We start from the raw sequence: 14,474 nt of genomic DNA, 5'->3' as shown, positions 1-14,474 counted from the left end.
CCATATTTTAATGCTGTAGTTAAGAACATGAACTCTGAAATCTGATGCTAGTGTTTGAATCCTGGCTCAGTTCCTTTCTGGCTATGTGATCCTGGGTAAGTCAATTAACCTCTCCATACCTAAGTCCCCTGTCTCTAAACTGAGGATGGTAACAGTGTCCATTTTGAGTGTTTGGAGCATTCATTACAATAACATAGGCAACATGTTACAATAGTGTTTGGCACATAGTAAGCAGTGAATAAACGTTAGCAGTTGTTATTGTTAATATTATAATTTGGCAATGCTTGCTCTAAGTTAGCGTGCTAGAAATATAAACCATTTTATATTCCCTCTTTCTCTACAAACCTGCAGAACACCTGCTAAATGACTGTTATGAATTGAATTCTGTCCCTTGTTGACATCCCCTCCTCTCTGCCCTGAATTTTTCTGTTCAAGTTTTAACACCCAGTGAGACTGCATTTGGAGATAGCACCTTTACAGAAGTGATTAAGGTTAAATGAGGTCACAAGAGTGTGGTCTAATCTGATAGGCCTGGTGTCCTTAGAAGGGCCAGACATTTCTTTCTCTCTACATGTACAAAGAAGACAGGCCATGTGGGGACACAGAGGAAAGGTGGCCGTTTACTAGCCTGGAACCAATCCCACTGACACCCTGATCTTGGACTTCCAGCCTCCAGCACTTTGGGAAATAAATGTCTGTTGTTTAAGCACCTCAGGCTGTGGTATTTTGCCATGACACCCTGAACAGACTAAGACGTTATGAAACGTTTTAACTTGTATATTGAAGGAGAGACAAATGGGCAGTCCTAACGTAGGATGTCTGATGCCATCCTCAAATGCCATTTCTCCATGTGGGAAAAGCTTAACTCTACCATCTCCCATGGTGGTGGTGGGGTTGTTGGGAGGAGTCATATACCATCAGGACTACTGTCCACTTGCTTCCCTCAATATAACTGTTTTCTACAGAATTAATCAAGGCTCCAGGCTGACTTCCAGCTATGTAGAGGATAGTTATTGTCCGTGAGGAGCTCTTATTCTTACTTCTTTCCTCTTCCAACACAGATGATCTTGTAGGAATAAGAATCTGGTCCATTGAGTCACTGCTTCCCTGGTGGCTCAGACGGTAAAGAATCTGCCTGCAATGTGGGAGATCTGGGTTCGATCTCTGGCTTGGGAAGATCCCCTGGAGGAGGGCATGGCAACCCACTCCAGTACTCTTGCCTGGAGAATCCCATGAACAGAGGCACCTGGGAGGCTACAGTCCCTGGGGTCACAAAGAGTAGGACATGACTGAGTGATTAAGCACACATCTGTCCATTGAGTCACTGGTTGGATTCTGGATTGGTGTGACTCTATGGATCTTTAGCCTTCATTCCCTCAGAAGCTGGGCCACACTGGCTGGAGTCCTGGCCATTTCACTTCAAGGCATGCCCAAAGCCCTCCCAGGGTTTCTGGTTCCCTGAGACCATGCTGCTCATGGCCTCTTCCTCCTGAGTCCCTGCCTCATGCCAGCTGGATTTCTGCCCTGTCACAAGAAGCATGCATGAATTTAATTGTCCTAACTGAAGACTTGGGGATCACAGGAAGATTTGGTTGTCACAGCATGTGAGGCCTTGGAATTTTCTCTCCGCCCCCCCTGCAATTTTCTCCTTACCTTTACTTTCCGAATTCCCTAAGAACTCTTCCTTTCAGTCAGAGAAGACTTTGGCTGAGTTCTAAGACTTAAACTTTCAGAAAGCCTTGTTAATAAGATGCTTGCAGAACAAAGAGCCTTCCATTTTACAGCAGTTTTGCTTATCAACTTATTGTAAATATAATATTTATTACATATGCATGATGATATATATATTATATCCATGTTATTTCATATATATGATGTTTTGACTATACAAAATATTTATATTTATAAATAATCTTTTTTTTTTTCTTACTACATGAAGAATAATTAAGGCAATTGGGAGATAAAAGGAATTGCCTAATTTAGAAATAAAGATTTAACTGTGGAGTTTAGGTCTCTTCAGAGTCACTCATTGACTTGTGAAAAGATCTTTGAAACTTCTTAATCTATTTCTCAGGTGTAGGGTGTTCTGAATCTGAACGTAGGAATGAGGTTAATCATGAGACCATGTAGCTGTAGGAAAATCCTACAGCTTTTCAGATGTTGAAGGCTTTCCTAAGAGCATCGTTAAAACAGAAGAGATGGAAAGGGAGAGAGAGATTCGGAAAAGTTCATTAGATCACACAGAATTTCCAAGGTAAACTCTGGGACGGTAAAGTTAGATTTCTGTGCCATTTGAGTGTAAATGAATTACTCAGAAAATGCAAAAACGTACCCTGAGTACTCATGGGAATTGAAGACAATCATTCTAAGAAGGCCATGTCTGGAGCGCGCGCTTTGTGCCTGCAAAGCTTCCACCTGGTCGGTGCGCAGGGCGCCAGAAGAGGGCTGGGCCGCCTCTCCCCACACTGACTTTTGGGCCGCGGACCTCTGCGCTGGCGCAAAGACCGAATTCGGCCCTGGGGCTCCTGGTCCAGCGCCAACTGCGCTGTCTCCCCAGAACCCCGCGACACGTGACGGCTTCCCGCCTCCGCCCCTCCCGCTGCCGCCCACGACCCAGCCACGGGCGGGCAGGAGGCAGCGGTGGCCGGACCTCCCCGTGCCTTTTTAAAAGCCTCCCAAGCAGGCCCCGCAGGGGGATCCCGGCGGAGGAGGGAGCGGCACGCTGAGCTTCCGCAGCGGTGCGCGGAGCCGAGCTCCCAGGGCTGCGCCTCCCGCTGGTGGGGCCCCGCACTTTCGGTTCCCCCAAAAGTGCTCTCGCTGCCGCCGCAGGGCTCCCCCCCTCCCCTGGCCACGCGCCCCCGGTAGCACAGAGCCCACCCGGCGGCTCTCGCCGCCCGCCCTAGCCGCCGGCATGCTGCGCCCGCTGCGGCTCCCCGCGCTCTGCCTGGCAGGCCGGCTGGAGGCCACCCGCGGCGGCCAGCTGCCCTCGGAGTGGAGACTCCTGAGCGAGGGCTGCCAAGCGGAGCTGGCCGAGATCATCGTGCACGCCAAGATGCTGGCGCTGCACGAGGAGGTGCATGGCCTGTACAACTACCTGCCCTGGCGGTATGAGGCCAACGACTTGGGGCTCTTCTACTCCGCTGAGATTGAGATGCTGTGTGACCAGGCATGGGGCACCATGCTCGAGGTGCCTGGGGGCTCCAGGCTCAACCTCACCGGCCTGGGCTACTTCTCCTGTCACTCCCACACCGTGGTCCAGGATTACTCCTATTCTTCCTCAGGTGAGCCTGCCACATCTCGCCCATACCATCCCTTTGGCCACCTGGCATGGCCAGCAGAGGTACCTTTATCCCCAGCAGGCTCAGGAACTCCTCCAGAATCCTGTCTGGGTGATGTTAAGTGATGCCCTAGTCTCCTTCCCATGTTCTGCTCTTTGGTGCTCCTCATGTTGAGTCTACAGAGATCTTGGGTGCCTCTGGCTAACACTGTTGGAAAAACAGGGATGGCTCCCATGCTTGACCAGGGAAGAGTGTTTTAGGCCAAAGCTCAAGGTGGTTTCCAGCAACAAACAGCCTATTCCCAATAACAGAGGTTTATGCGGGGGGTAATAGGGGAAGAAGGCCCTGGTCACAGCACTCTGAGAAGTATGAATGGCAATCGGACAGGAGCCCTCTCTGGTTGAGTTCCATGCAAGTTGATCTGTGGTGCAGATGAGATGCCTGTGGATAAGAGTTCAGGCTATGGCATCTCCTGGAGTTTGAATTAAGAAAGTGGAACCCTAATTGAGGTGGACTCCTTATAGAGGAGGAAAGCTATATTTTAAAGTGGATGCCATGGGAGTTGTTTGGGATGGACAGTGGTCAAAACCAATCCAAACACCTTTGGAATCAGATGGTTCTTGGAATTCTGGCTCCATTCTTCCTGTCATTTTGAGCAAGTTACTGACCTTGTCAAGAACCTCAAGAGCCTCACCTTCATAATGTGCCAAACAAGGTTGGTTGAGATTAAATCCTAGTAACTGGTGCAGAACACCTGGTGCAGGTTAGATGAGGAATGTGTAGTTACTCAATCCTGCACACCTGCTTAAATGCCAAGATGGGACTGGTGTGGAATGCAGCCCAGCTGTCCTCTTGTTTCACTTGGATTCACTCATATCAGCTGCCAGCAGACCTCAATGCCAGGCTCTTCCAAATAGCAAAAGTTTATAGAGGAAGGGCCTGGGAGCGGGGGCATTAAGGGATTGGGAAGGTGCTCACAGGACTTTGAAGAACAGAGAGGTGAATTAGACCAGGCCTTGTCTGTTGGGAGACTCCTGGAATCTTGTGAAGTTCCATGAACGTTTATGTGGTCACGATGAAATGTATGTAGATAAGGGTTCAGGTTATAGGCTCAACTGAAGTTTGCAATACAAAACAGCAGGTGGAACCCTAATGCATTGGTTCTCTCCAGTTGGAGGAGGAGGCTGATACAGAGGAACTGGGAGGAACCTCAAAATGCAATCTAATGGATAGTGATTGGACAATAAGTCCCATCTTCCCAGTATGTGGTGTAACATTAAGGATATTTGGAATGGCCATGACCTTGGTCTGCAGACTAACTTTGAGGTCTTGAGATTTCACATCACTGAGAAAGAAGACAGAAGGTTCCACAGAGGGGCATCCATAAGGTCGCGGTAACACCTGTTTTCCATATTAAAGCCAGAATATCTAAGTGTAGAATACATGGCGTGTTTTGTGTTGGCTTGGGTGGTTTAGCCAGATTAAGTTGAATTAAAAAAAAATACTGGAGAAGTACAGTTTCTAAATAAAACTGGCAAGGAATGAAGTAGTACCTTCTTGATATTGAGAAACTTAGATTTTTACATGTCTTTATTTAGGGAAACCAGCTCTAAAACTATTCAACAAGAAAACTTTATTTTCCAAAGTAAAAAGAGCCACAGTACTTAAGAAGAAATTATCTTCTTTTCCGATTTTATAATGAAATGCAGTTTTGTCCACTGGCTCTCTGGTGGTCAGACAGCTCTTTCCTCTTTTTCTCTGACATATTTATAAAATGTTAAGGCAGAGATACAGAGTCAAATGGTAGTCCGACAAGATTTCTATTTCACAGGGCTGTGTTGCCCTGATGCATGTTAACTGCTGCTAAGTCGCTTCAGTCGTGTCCAACTCTGTGCGACCCCATAGACACCAGCCCACCAGGCTCCCCCGTCCCTAGGATCCTCCAGGCAAGAACACTGGAGTGGGTTGTCATTTCCTTCTCCAATGCATGAAAGTGAAAGTGAAGTCGCTCAGTCATGTCCAACTCTTTGAGACCCCATGGACTACAGCCTACCAGGCTCCTCCGTCCTTGGGATTTTCCAGGCAACAGTACTGAAGTGGGTTGCCATTGCCTTCTCCGTGTGTGTTAACAACCACATACAAATCATTCCTCTGTTATTCTGGGCCCCTCAGAAAGGAGAAAGGATTCTGGTCAGTGTCACAGGAGAAAGTGGCAGTGGAGACTCCCTGGTGAGCCCCCAAATGCCTACTTTGGGCTGAAGTGCCACTTCCATCTCTCCTTTTCCTTCTCTTGGCTTCTCTATCTTGCCAACAGGTACTTTATGCAGGGTTCTGTAAAAATGTTAAGTTTTATACTGTGCTTACTCTGTGCCAAATACTTTACTTACTTTAAAAAAAAATGCACTCCTTACCATTAAACAAATAAGGATGCTGTTGTCATCCTTGTTTTATAGATTGTACATTTAATCTTAGAGAATGTAAGAAATCCATTGTGTGTCAAACAAGAGATAAGTAGCAGTGATAGGACTTGAATCTTGGGTCATTCCAGTTGGCTTTCCTTTGCCCAGGAAACAAGGAGCACTCCACTAGGGGAAGGAAGGCGGCTTGGGAGATTCACAAATGTTCACTCGCACCCATCCTCCAATTCACATATTTTGAAAAACTTAAGGATAGATACATGCAGTGTGAGGTAGAGAAACAATCAGAGAGAGTGACTCCTCTAATGTGAGTCATGTAGATGTGTAATTGGAAGTTGCATGTAAATCAGTGAAGTTAGAATATGCCCTCACACTGCACAAAAATATCTCACAATGGTTTAAAGACTTAAACATAAGACATGATGCCATAAAACTCCTAGAAGAGAACATGGGCAAAGTGTTCTCTGACATAAATTGGACCTTTTTTTTTCCTTAGGTCAGTCTCCCAAGGTGATAGAAATAAAACCAAATATGAACAAAGGGGACCTGATCAAACTTACAAGCTTCTGCACAGTGAAGAAAACCGTAAAAAAAAAAAAAAAAAGAGACAACCTAAAAAATGGGAGAAAATATTTGCAACTGATGCAATAGACCAGGGCTTAATCTCAAGTATACAGACCATACAATTCAACAACAATAAAAAAAAAAAAAAATCAAAAAATGGGCAGAAAACCTTAATAGACATTTCTTCAAAGAAGACATGCAGATGGCCAGTAGACACATAAAAATATACTCAGAGTCACTAATTCTTAGAGAAATGCAAATCAAAGCTGCAGCCAGGTACCATCTCCTATCAGGCAGAATGGCTATCATCAAAAACAGAACAAATAGCAAATGTTGGAGAGAGTGTGGCGAAAGGGAACTCTCCTACACTGTTGGTGGGAATGTAAGTTGGGGTAGCCACTATGGAAAACAGTATGGGGGATCCTCAGAAAATTCATAGGACCACCATATGACCCAGCAGTCCCCCTCATGGGCGTATCCCCGGACAAAACTGTAATTCAGGAATATACATGCACCCCCATGTTCATAGCAGCACTATTCCCAACAGCCAAGATATGGAAACAGCCTAAATGTCCCTTGATAGTTGAATTATTAAAGAAAATGTGGTACGTATATATGGATATTACTCAGCCATAAGAAGAAAGAAAGAATGCCATTTGTGGCAACATGGATGGAAATAGAGATAATCATACTAAGTGGAGTAAGTCACAAAGAGAAGAATAAATACCATATTATATCACTTATATGTGGAATGTAAAATATGGCACGAATGAACCTGTTTACAAAACAGAAACAGACAAATGGATACAGAGAATAAACTTGTGGTTCCCAAGGGCAATGGAGGGAGGGAGATGGATGAACTGGGTGTTTGGGATTAGCAGATGCAAACTGTTGCATATGGAATAAACAACAAGGTCCTACCTTAGCACAGGGAACCATATCCAATCTCCTGGGATAAACCATAATGGAAAAGATATTTAAAAAATGTATGTATATGTATAACTGAGTCACGTTACAGCAGAAATTAGCACAACATTGTAATTAAACTCTACTTTAAAAATAAAAAAGATGTATAACTGGCAACACTGTCACAGTCTTCTGTTGACTCTCGATTCAAGATGGTACACCTCATGGGTGTCCAGTCTACAGCTCTTGCCTCTTTTTTTCCATTAGGATGGATGAGAACTATAACCTCTTGCCTCATGGAGTCAATTTGCAAGATGCCATCTTTCCAGACACTCAAGAGAACAGAAGGATGTTTTCTAGCCTTTTTCAGTTTTCAAACTGTTCACAAGGGCAGCAGGTGGCAACTGTCTCCAGTGACTGGGAGGTCCAAGAAGACACTAGGGTAAGAATTGGCTATACCCTGTGCTACAGCAAAATAATAAGATAGCTATGACTCATATGAATGTTGTGAGCAAGGGAATCAAGAGTCCTCTTCCAAAGTCCAGATCAAGAAGTATTTTTCACCCTCTCCACAGCCCTCCCAGAAGTTGACAAGCACTGCTCATAAACTCTGGAGTCCTCAGGCTGTACTGTGTGGCATGAGGTTCCTCACAGAGTGAGGGGACAAGATAGGCTGATGGTTGGCATGCTGTGCCTCAGTTTCCTCTTCTGTAAATTGAAAGCCATTGTAACATCTGTATCTTAGGGCAGATGCGACATGATTTAACTAGGCAGGGAATGTCCATAGGTAAAGCCTTTAGTGAGGTGTTTGAGAGTAAGCACTCAATACATTGAGTGTTATGACTACTTCTGTTGTTGATTTCAAATACTTATGTATGTTTTTACTTGGCCCTGCTGGGTCTTAGTTGTGGCATGTGGGATCTTCAGTCTTCCTTGCAGCATGCAGGATCTTCAGTTGCAACATGCAAACCCTTAGTGGCAGGACCTAGTTCCCATGGAACAGAAGGATCCGGATCACTCTGGGCATGAAGATAGAAAAGGCATCTTTCAGTCTGAGGCAGATGCCTGAGTTGTGGGGATATTTTGAGGACTATCGCTTTCTCTGTGCAGTGGCATTGTCGCAACTGAGCCAGGGGAGCAGAGAGGCCATGGCCCATCGCTCCCAGTCTCCCACCAAGATGTTTATAGGACCATGTGACAGACCACAGGAGACAGTTCTGATGTGGGTTAATGAACCAATGTGCAGGTATTAGGTGGTTTCCTTCTTTCCCCCATCTATGGTGCCCTTGGTGGTGGTGGTGGGGGGGGGGCTATCTTTCTCTTGTCTGCTGGGTGGGCCTAGGGGAGTGCCTTTGTTCTTTCTAACCTCCTGCCCAGGGCTCCATGGTACCTGGAGGTTCTTTGCACAGAAACTGTTCTCATCGTGGGCAAGTACATCTGACTGTGGAGAAGTGTTGATTCTTCCTTTCCATACATTATCCAGGGTTCCTTCCTTAGGCCTACCCTACTGACAGTTCTCAACTCCCTGACCCCTCTTCAAGATTTGCCAAAATTTTCTGAGTGATTGTCATATATTTCACTCCCCACATGGATCTAAGCACTTTTGTTTCCCCCTGCCCCACTCTTTTTTTTTCCCCCTACCCAACTCTTAATCTGTGCCAGCACCCACTCCACATTGAACTGGACCCACCAAGTATAAGCCTGAGTATCCCCAGCCTGGGTCAGGCCATAGCATGTTCAAATTAAATCTTTTTAGTCTTGGTCCTGTGGTTCTCCATTTTGTTGGATTTTTGCTTTATGTCCTAAATCCTTGGTAATAGTACACTGATGTCAAGACATCAGATATTGATCCAAAAATTCCTCACAGCTGAACCCCAAACTCTTTAAATATATAACTGATTAGCCCTATGGTCACACAATGAAGCTATTAACATTTTACTGCAATTAGATTTTCCATCATTTGAAACAAATAGAACAATGAGACTGTGGAAAAATGATTTAATGTGAAGGCAGTCCTATTTTGGGTGGTCAGATGTTGATCTTGGGGAGAATTCCTTTTCCCTTTCATCATCCTGGTCTCTTAGATAACAGAGGGTGGGTATGTGTGTTTGCACTGAATCATAAGCTTTTGGGGAAAGAGAATTAATTGTCCCAGGTTGCTGAGCTGCTGCAGAGCCAAACTGAGGTGTTGATGGACTTTGTATGTATCACATCTTGGCTTCTTCTTCTGCCCACTTTGAAAGATACCATATCAGAGCTGAGTTAAATTAGCTAGTTCATTTGAGAATTTAGGTTTAAAATAAAACTAAGGTGCTAGCATTTATATTTTGTGATATTCCTTGAGAAATTTTTACTTTATCTGCTGTGATTAAAATTGCTGTGAATTGAAGGTGTCAGAATTAGATGAAGAGTTATGGACAGTTACTTGTTCCTTTCTTGGGAAAAAAAAAAAAAAAAACAACACTAAAACTAAAAATTATCTGCCTTAAAAAAAAAAAAAAAAAAAAAAAAAACTTATGTTCAGTTGTGCTGGATCTTTGTTGCCATGAGGGCTTTTCTCTAGTTATGGCAAGCAAGGGCTACTCTTTGTTGCAGTGCACAGGCTTCTTATTGCATTAGTTTCCCTCGTCACAGAGCACAGGCTCTGAGCACATGGGCTTCAGTAGTTGTGTGTTGTGGGCTCACTAGTTTTGGCACACAGGCCTAGTTGATCTGCAGCTTGTGGAATCTTCCTGGACCAGAGATTGAACCAATGTCCCTGCTCTGGCAGATGAATTCCTATCCACTGTGCCACCAGGGACATCCTCTCTGCTTTTTCTGTGTGAAGATGAGTATTCTGCTTTCTCTCCTATGCAGGGTAAATAAATCATGTTACTACACAGTCTGTTTTTCCTAAGGTGATGGGTCTTCCATCTTAGACGGGGTCAGAGGAGCTTGTTTGGGTCACTTTTTTATTCCAGTTAGACTCTTGCTAATGGGAACATGTGAATCCTTCATTTGTTCTGAGACCATTATGAATGGCCCTGGACGGTGCACATTACACAATTTCCGTATATCACATGCTGTGTCTTAGATGACGATGAATTCAGGGGGCACACTGATGAATTCTCATCATTTTCACTGTTGCTGCTGCTCTTCTCTAAGTCCCCAGTCAGCTCGAACAGTGTGTTTAGATCATGGTCATGAAGGGTGCATCTCCTCCTTCTCATTCACTTGCAGCATCACATGAATCTGGGACTTTAGGATCAGTCTGGAGGTTAAGAAATGGAACCAGAGGAAAATCTGATGTAGGGAAACTTTTTGTGATACATACCCAGGACAACCTGCAACTCCGTCCTCAGCAGCCAAATCCTCCCATTCTCTAATTCCATCCTTAGACATTCCCCTCCCTTGACCCCCACCCCCCACCCACCCCCCCGCCCCCGCCCCTTGCTTCAGTCAGTGGAAACATAAGCTTGCTTTCAAAAGTTGCCAGGGAATCAGCAGCACTCCCAAGTGTTCAGCATCTCTCTGGTTCAGTATCATGGTGTTAATGGGGCCTCTGGGGATGTCTTTGGCAAGTTAGAGCATCCATCCCATTTTCTGTCAGGGTGCTCTCCACGTCAGCCAAGAACATTTTCCTTTCCTTTTTCCTTCCCTGCTGGGTGAGTATAACAATAAAAACAAAAGTTGGCTGTTTTCCTCTCTCAGCAAGTCCTGTTCCAAGGGACCATGACCCAGACTGACCCCCTCATACAGCAATCCGACCTAGAGTGTCATGGGACTGACATAAAATCTGTGGAAGACCTCCTGTCATCTTTCTTTTTTCCCTTTTTAGAGTTGAAAAAGATGGTGAGGGAGGTGCCATCCTCATCAGGCAATCAGGATTGGCTGTGCCATTTTCAGAGGCATGACCACAGGCAGAACCTTAATTTCCCAAAACTTCAGTTTTCTCCTTCCCTGATAGCTCAGCTGGTAAAAAATCTACCTGCAATGCAGGAGACCCCAGTTTGATTCCTGGGTCAGGAAGATCTGCTGGAGAAGGGATAGGCTACCCACTCCAGTATTCTTGGGCTTCCCTTGTGGCTCAACTAGTAAAGAATCCCCCTGCAGTGCAAGAGACCTGGGTTCGATCCTTGGGTTGGCAAATCCCCTGGAGAAGGGAAAGTCTATCCTCTCCAGTATCCTGGCCTGGAGAATTCCATGAACTCTATAGTCCATGGTGTCACAAAGCCACTGAGCAACTTTCACTTTCAAAACATATAAACTGTCTCAGGTTGTCCTAAGGACCCAATTAGATCATAGGTTTGAAAGCACTTTGTCAGTTGTAAAGAGTGATGGAGCGGTTTATGACTATAAATGGATCATTAGAAAGTATGGCTTTAAAACTTAAAGATGATGCAACTTTTAAAAAGCTTCTGCCAGGGCAGTGGCAGTGGGAACAATGGTGAAAACAGATGATGAGGAAGCTCTCATGTGTGTTGTAATTCATTCAACAGAATTTGCTGGGTTCTGGTCACAGAGCAGTTAAAAATTCATGTACTGAATTGTAAACCATGTTCATGTGGATTCCCAAATCTGAAAGTATAAAATGGTAGTCAGTAGAGTTTTTTTCTCCCACTTTTGGCACCCATCCATCCAGTTCCCACCTACCCTCCAAATAACCACTGTTAATAGTTTCTTGTAAGCTTCAAATGAGTATTCTCCCCCAACAAACACTTCAGTCAAGATTCACTGTCTTCTTTAAGGGCATGGCAGCCCACTCCTATATTCCTGCCTGGAGAATCCCATGGACAGAGGAGCCTGATGGGCTTCAGTCCATGGGGTCACAAAGAGTCGACATGACTGTGTGACTAACACACAATTTTGGTACCAGTGGCACTGCAATGTGCACACGTGGTTGTGCCCTGCTTTGTTCACAAGTGGGTACATGTAAGTAGACATGTAATTTGCTATATCTAGACATGTATATTGGTTTAAACAGCTGCATCATATTCCATTGTATTAATGCCTTACTGTGTATTTAATCAAGTTCCCTGTTGATAGGTACTTACACTGTTTCCAGTCCATGGATATTACATGGAGTGTGGACATGTATAATGTTATATCAGTACACACCTCATTTTGTGGAATTGTTGAGTCCAGTCTTTAGCAAGTGACTGTTGAGTGACTGCCATGAGGCAGCTGCTGTGTTAGATACCAGAGTTTCAATGTTGAGAAAAAATTTTAGAATATAATATTTATAAAAATATAAATTTTAGAGTATAATTATTAATATTTTATCTAAAAGCTCATATCATATTTACATTTTTTTGATTTTTTGTTGTTGTTTAGACATACCTTATTGTTGACAAGCTTGTGACAGATACAACAATATAGCAATTTTTAACTTATACTAAACCTAGGCACTATGAAAATTTTGTGCTTAATGTTAATGACTCTTAGATATGTCTATACTAGAGTAGCGAAAAAAAAAAATACTAGATATTTAATACTGACAATTTCCCAGTTCACGTGAATCTGAAATTCATTTAGGTCAATGTTTTCTTATATTTCCAACTGTTTGATTTGTAAGGGCTTCCATTTAAATAAGAACTCAGAACTTGAGCAATATTATCAAAAAACAGAAGACTCACACTGAGACATACATAAATCCAGACAGACAGACAAGGAATCTTCTAGTTTTCCACCTGAGATTTAAAAAATTTCTTTGAGCCGCTTTTTTTTGGGGGGGGGTGAGGGTGGGGGGAGGCAGGTGGTGGCAAGAACACTGGAGTGGGTTGCCATTCCCTTCTCCAGGAGATCGTCCCGACCCAGGGATTGGACCCTGGTCTCCCGCATTACAGGCAGACACTTTACCGTCTGAGCCACCAAGGAAGTTGTTGAATTCTGTGGCAAGGATTAACTTCAAGTGTTGCCCTAGGCAGGCCTTTGTAACAAGCTAATTGTTTTTAATTGCATATGCAAAAGAACCAGCTTTATGGTTTCCAAGAAAAAAAGAAGTTTCCTTGTAACCAATTTTGTCTGGTTCTATAGAATATCATGGCTGTCCTAGGTCAGGTCATCTTTCCTTTCTGTAGCCGTAGTTTTATCCCTGAATCATAGACAGATCAGCTGATAAAAAGCTTGGATTGTCTCTGTTGGGTGGATTTGCTTGTACTTGTGTTTCATCTGGGGCAGTAGCAAGGCCCGCGGGCCTCTCCTGAAAGTGGGCGTGGGGGCGGGGTGCACCGGGAGCATGTGTTGGGGTGGGGTGAGGCGCACCGGGAGCGTGTCTGGGGCAGGGGGTTCCAGTTGTGCTCTCAGGGGTCACCACTGCGGCTGGGAGCACTCATTTTGTGCACTCCTGGGTCCCCAGGGATCGGCATCCAGTGAGCGGAGCAGAGGGGTGCGAACCACAGGTTAAGGGAACTGGGACTCAGTGGAGCAGGGAACCACGTATTCCGCCCTCTCTGTTGGCACAGTCTCGGAGCCCCCTAACCTGGCGGTCGTGGAAAGGCCTCGCCTTTGGGGCCAAGGCCTTTACTGCTTTACCCCTTCGCATAAAGCTCAGACCCGTGTGGGTTTTCCCAAGCAGCCTAGTGCCTTCTGGAAGTCCTAGGGATTTATCCTTCCTGGTGATTTCACCTGCGGGGACTTCATAACCCTTACTCTGGCTGGCTGGCCCAGCCCTGCTTCTGCCACTTTGCAGCCCAGCAGGCCCTTGACCACCTTCTGGGATGGGAAACGGAAGGGTCCACCAGTTGCACCCTAGAAATTGTTTAGGGTGGATGGATTTAAACATCTGGTGGCCACCCAGGCAGAAAAGAAGGGAGGAGGGCACCTTGCTGCCCTTTCATGGTGGAATCTGTGAATGTCCTGCTGAGAGGGGACCTTTCCATGGGGACCCTGTGCAATAAGTTTGGGGTTTGGGAAATGAATAATTAGAACGTGTAAAATTTTTAAATTATGTGGTGCTTTAATTAAAAAAAAAAAACAAACAAGCTCCAAATTCTTTGCAAATTGAGGTCTAAAAATTGAAAGCCTATTTTCCTTTCATTGTGGCATTCTATGAAGAAATGTGTGTTTTTTTTAAGAAAAGAGTCAGAAAAGTGAGGGAAACAGAAAACTCAGAAGTGCCCCTATAGTTTGGTGAAGGCCTTAGGAGGTCACTTGTAAATACTGCTGACTGTCTGGAGGAGTCTCTTCCTGTGGCTGATGGGCACAGAGCTATGCAGGCTTGTCGTTGTATGGATGTTCTTGTTGGTGGAAATCCAGCTCAGAGCCATCTCCTGATGTGTAAGAATTTCCCAGACTAGACCCCTAGGCAAATCCCGCAGAGCCAGGGGCT

The 14,474-nt window shown here is 44.8% G+C and overlaps 1 protein-coding gene across 1 annotated transcript in view; it reads left to right on the top strand.

The window, feature by feature from the left end:
* The first annotated feature begins 2,911 nt into the window (after positions 1–2,911).
* The window catches only part of LOC139178153 (coiled-coil domain-containing protein 3-like), a 72,139-nt gene continuing 60,576 nt past the window's right edge, over positions 2,912–14,474 (top strand). The window contains exons 1-2 of the mRNA XM_070774970.1: positions 2,912–3,281; positions 7,402–7,607. Coding sequence (XP_070631071.1) covers positions 2,912–3,281; positions 7,402–7,607 — 576 coding nt within the window. The remainder of the gene's footprint in view (positions 3,282–7,401; positions 7,608–14,474) is intronic.

This window comes from Bos indicus, chromosome 21, assembly GCF_029378745.1.
Source record: "Bos indicus isolate NIAB-ARS_2022 breed Sahiwal x Tharparkar chromosome 21, NIAB-ARS_B.indTharparkar_mat_pri_1.0, whole genome shotgun sequence".
NCBI classification, from domain to species: domain Eukaryota; kingdom Metazoa; phylum Chordata; class Mammalia; order Artiodactyla; family Bovidae; genus Bos; species Bos indicus.
Note: the sequence above shows the minus strand (reverse complement) of the source record. Positions and strands in the feature narration are given on the sequence as shown.